Source organism: Hylobates moloch, unplaced genomic scaffold (assembly GCF_009828535.3).
Source record: "Hylobates moloch isolate HMO894 unplaced genomic scaffold, HMol_V3 SCAFFOLD_10, whole genome shotgun sequence".
Taxonomy (NCBI): domain Eukaryota; kingdom Metazoa; phylum Chordata; class Mammalia; order Primates; family Hylobatidae; genus Hylobates; species Hylobates moloch.
This window is the reverse complement of record NW_026652285.1, coordinates 11,062,678-11,067,297: the sequence shown is the minus strand read 5'-3', so window position 1 is coordinate 11,067,297 and position 4,620 is coordinate 11,062,678. Positions and strand designations below refer to the sequence as shown.

At 49.6% G+C, this 4,620-nt stretch overlaps 1 protein-coding gene across 1 annotated transcript; it reads left to right on the top strand.

The window, feature by feature from the left end:
• The first annotated feature begins 1,268 nt into the window (after positions 1–1,268).
• CCL1 (C-C motif chemokine ligand 1) lies at positions 1,269–4,176 on the top strand. Its single transcript, XM_032162586.2, has 3 exons — positions 1,269–1,427; positions 2,614–2,725; positions 3,843–4,176. Exons 1-3 carry the CDS (start codon positions 1,352–1,354, stop codon positions 3,943–3,945), a joined length of 291 nt encoding a protein of 96 aa, XP_032018477.1. The 5' UTR covers positions 1,269–1,351; the 3' UTR covers positions 3,946–4,176.
• The last annotated feature ends 444 nt before the right edge of the window (positions 4,177–4,620 follow it).

Here is a 4,620-nt window from a genome sequence, read left to right as displayed (position 1 = left end):
CCCTGCCTCTACTTAGCTTTCCCCTCTCCACATCAGCACACAGGAGATGTTGCTTAAAGAACATTCTCCTGGCTGGGGTGGTGGCTCACACCGGTAATCCGGGCACTTTGGGAGGCCGAGGCAGAAGGATTGCTTGAACCTAGGAGTTCAAGACCAGCCTGGGGAACACAGTGAGACTCCATCTCTACGCAAATAAAAAATAAAAAAATTATCTGGGCTAGGTAATGCACACCTATAGTTCCACCCACTTGTGAGGCTGAGGCGGGAGGATCGCTTGAGCGCAGGAGTTTGAGGCTGCAGTGAGTCTGCGCCACTGCACTCCAGCCTGGGCGACAGAATGAGACTCTAGAAAAAAAAACAAAAAGGGAAAATTCCGTGGCTGAGGCGGGAGGATTGCTTGAGCCCAGGAGTTTGAGGCTGCAGTGAGTTTGTGCCACTGCACTCCAGCCTGGGCGACAGAGTGAGAAGCTAGAAAAAAAAAGAAAAAAAGGGAAAATTCCCCTGGCAGGACTCTCAGATGCTGGTGAGTAGCTCTCAGTCCTCTCTGTAACCCCAATATAACACATCTATCTCCGTGCTTACACTGGGTGGCTTTCACTTGTTTATCTCTGAGTTGAAGAGAAGTGGCTCAAGGTCAGGCAGTGCTCCTCATTGGTAACTGCCTTCCCTGGGGCTAACCAAGGACCTAGAACAGAATAAGCTATTGAAAAGTGTTGAGGATTGAAAAAAATAGAAAAAATAGAAATGGCAAATATCTAGGCCAGTCACTGGACATAGAGAATGTTATTTAATTCTTATCGTACATCCTTGAGACATGTATTGCTATTTGCATTTTGTGTGAATATGCATTTGGGTAAGTTTATGTAATCCCGCCTCTGCAGAACTGGGATTCAAATGCAGGTGTATCTCTGTTCAGGTCCAGACTCTTCTGCTCTGAAGCAGTACTACTTGGATGGAATGACGTAGGGTTGGACAAGCCACACACAGGCCACTTCCTCTCACTTACTTTTCTTTGCTTCCCACTCAACCAGGACAGTTCCCACGCACTTTTTCAAGACTCTTATCTGCTCCCACACTTGGGGAAGTTCCCAATGCAACCTATCAGTCCATCACCACCATGAATACCACCCAGGAGAGGTGGGGAAAGGAGTTTACCACATGGTCACTGGGTGTGAGCAACCGTTCCCTGTCCCTGTGGCTTCTCACTTGTGGCTCCCACCATGGCCTGGAGTTTTGGGTGGAGTTTTTCAAATAAAAGCCCTCAGCATTGCAGGACGGCACAGTGGTGAGATCTTAGCTTCACCAGGCTCATCTAAGCTGCTCCAGGAAGGCCCAAGCCAGACCAGAAGACATGCAGATCATCACCACGGCCCTGGTGTGTTTGCTGCTAGCTGGGATGTGGCCAGAATATGTGGACAGCAAGAGCAGTGAGTGTGGCAGGCATCACTTTGCTTCTCTATGGGGAGGGCAGAAACATGGTCAGCCACTCTGGGGTTGGAGCAGGCCTCTCCTTGAACTCACCAACTCTGTCTCCCCTCTTCCTACCTAAAGAGGAGGAATGGTAAACTTGGACAGGCTGGGGGTGAGGGCCAGTAGGAGAACCATGAGTTGGGGCAAACACAGAGAACTGAACTGACAGCTTCAGTACAAGGAGGCTCTGCTTCATCCAGACCCAAGGAAGGGAACCTGTGAGGTTACTCGGGTAAAGCTGGGAGGCCCAAGGCCCAGGGGAGGGCCTGGGTGTAGCTTCCACAGTGTGACAGACACCAAGCAGAGTCAGAAGGCAAGACCGGGCTCTAACAATTGGTCACTCTTGGGCAAGTCACTTTAGCTCTCAAACTCTGCTTTCTCTATCAGTGAAATGGAGTTGATCATGTCTGCTCTCCAAGGCTGTTTGGAGAATACCAACCTAGTAAGAGGCATGGAAGGGGGTGCAAACAGGAAAACTAGGAGGAAGAAGCTGGGATTGGAATGCAGGTCTCTTGCGGGGTGTGGTGTGGGAGGAGAATGCACAAATGGACAGAGTGGGGGTTGGGGGCTGAGAAAGAGCTAAGGACCAGGGCAGGAGGGGATTCAAGGGACTGAGTAGGGCAGCTAGCTAGTTCCTGGGAGCTCTTCCCTTGTCATATCATCAGTTTGGACTCCTCGAACAACTCCTAATCTTCCCCAGATCAGGTCTGTGAACTGTGAACCACCGTGTCCTGCATCAGACTAACCAGGTCCCCAGGGTGTGGGGTCCAGAGCCCTTGGACATGAATACTGGGGCAGAACCATGCACATGTGGTGAAATACCAAAACTGGATGAGCCTTTAGAAACCAGGCTCCAAAAAGTTTTATTTTACAGATGGGAAGTCTGGGGCCAGGGTGAAGGCATATCTTCCTCAAGGCCACTCAGCTGGTGTGCGGGGAGCTCAGATCTGAACCCCAATCTAAAGGCTCTTTACCTAGCCCCAGAACGAGGTGGCTGATGAGACAGAGCTATGCCGGCACCCTCTGGATGTGGTCCCCAAGCCAGGGCTTGTCCTGGGAGGCATTTTTTTGTTTTTTAAAAACTGTGCTACAGGTGAGAGGTTGAGAAATGGATGCAAACCATCATTTGTGTTCCTCTTCTAGTGCAAGTACCCTTCTACAGATGTTGCTTCTCATTTGTGGAGAGAGAGATTTCCCTGAAGGCAATCCGGTGTTACAGAAATACCAGCTCCATCTGCTCCAATGAGGGCTTAATGTAAGTGATCACCTGCTCAATCTCTCCCTAGAGAACAGAACCCCGCCAGCCTGGAATTAGAAGAGTAGACACTAGATGACAGTATTTTACCAGAATAAGGTTTCTAAACCTAGAGCTGCCAGCACCTGGGTGCAAGCCACGCTTGGGCGCTAGAGGGAGCACTGAGCTTCCTAGCAGGTGTGAGGAAGGACGCATCTGTGCTCTTGCAGTGACTTGTGTTTCCTGAAACTCTAAGGTGCCAAGTATTATATCCCAGCATTATGAGCTCAGAGGAAGGAATTGTTTAACAAAAGTATGAGGGGTTGTTGTGCACTGGAAAGAGCAAGGGAACCAGGATTAGTTCCTGCCTCTAGATTTGGAACCCATAGTCTTGGGTGACCGTGGACAGGTAACTCCTTTGTACCGAATTAACTGTGTATCCTTCTGTATTCCTTATCTGTGAAGGGGCATAAACATAGCTGCATCACAGCGTCTTTACAAACTTAACTGAGGTAGCTTTCACATACCAGTCAGTACTTTAAGGCTTTTTCATGTGTATTCTCTCTGTTGATCCTCTTGGGGCACATATTTTTGTTATCATGAAAAGTAAGGTTCAGGAAGGTAGAGATATGTGTCTAAGATCAATCAGATAGTAAGAGATAGAGTTGGTCTATAGATTGGACAGTAGTCCAGTTTAGGAAGTAGACAGATCAGAAGAGAAAAATACACACAAACACACACACACACACACACATGCAAACACACGAGTCCAACGCAACAAGTAAAGGCCCCAGATGGACACAGAAACATTAAAGTTGGGCAGAGAGCTATTCTAGGATGGGAATTTCTCATTCCACCTAATCGTCAGAATGTTTTCAGGATCTTCAGCCCCACCCTGATACACCAAATTGAAACCAGGAGAGGGCTCCAGGAAGTTCAATTCATAAGCTCCTGGTGCTTTGGCTGTTCCCCAGCGTGCAAACCACACATCCTGTGCAGCAACTTCATTTACAGAGGGGAGCCCAAGGCCCAGCAAGAGCAGTTTAGGGGACCTGGCAGCCGGAGGAGGTGGGGCTTGTGCAGTGCCCACAGTGGTGGCTTGGGTGGCTCAGCCTTCTCTCTTATTCTCTGTTCACAGATTCAAGCTGAAGAGAGGCAATGAGGCCTGCGCCTCGGACACAGTTGGATGGGTTCAGAGGCACAGAAAAATGCTGAGCCACTGCCCGTCAAAGAGAAAATGAGCTGATTTCTTTCCATTACGGGCTCTGGAAACCACGTGGCTTCACCTGTCCCCGAAACTGCCAGCCCTACACCATCCCTTCTGCCCCGCTTTTGCTGGGTCACAGAGGATCTGCTTGGTCTTGATAAGCTACGCTGTTGCACTTTATACATTTAAATTATACAATCATGAACCCCCAACCCTCTGTGTCTCTTGGATTTCAGAGTGAAAACTCGATTGGCATTGAGAGGTGGGAGCCAGGGGCTGAAGGATGGGGCAGGAGGAGGGAGACATGTTGCACCTGGTGCCAGGGGAACTGAGCTAATAAGTGACTCGCTACCTCTCAGTGACTGCCTTTGTCCTGGGGGGTAAGCTTTGACTCGGGGTGGTGGTGCAGATTCTCTGCCTCCAGATTTGGCTGCCAAGAGTGTTACAGTGGAACAGAAAGCTGGGGTTCACAGCTGGGTCCATATTTGGGTGCAAGACTCTTCTCGCTGCCCTGCCCAGAGGGCTTGGGGGGTGATGTTATCACCAAATCACAGCTGACCTAGCTGGAGGGGATCATGTGAGGTTGTCTGCCTGTAAAATGTTGCTAAACCCATTTTATAGGTGAGGTGACTGAGGGCTAAAGAGAGATGCAGCAATTCAGGGGCAGATATGGCGTTAGAGCCTACAGCTGCTGCCTCCCAGGACAACT

Excerpts from the sequence above, each read along its gene's own strand:
- CCL1 (XM_032162586.2), top strand. The coding sequence starts at position 1,352 with ATGCAGATCATCACCACGGCCCTGGTGTGTTTGCTGCTAGCTGGGATG. Across the intron at positions 1,428-2,613 it reads ATATGTGGACAGCAAGAGCA|TGCAAGTACCCTTCTACAGA; the intron begins GTGAGTGTGGCA and ends TTCCTCTTCTAG. Across the intron at positions 2,726-3,842 it reads TGCTCCAATGAGGGCTTAAT|ATTCAAGCTGAAGAGAGGCA; the intron begins GTAAGTGATCAC and ends CTCTGTTCACAG.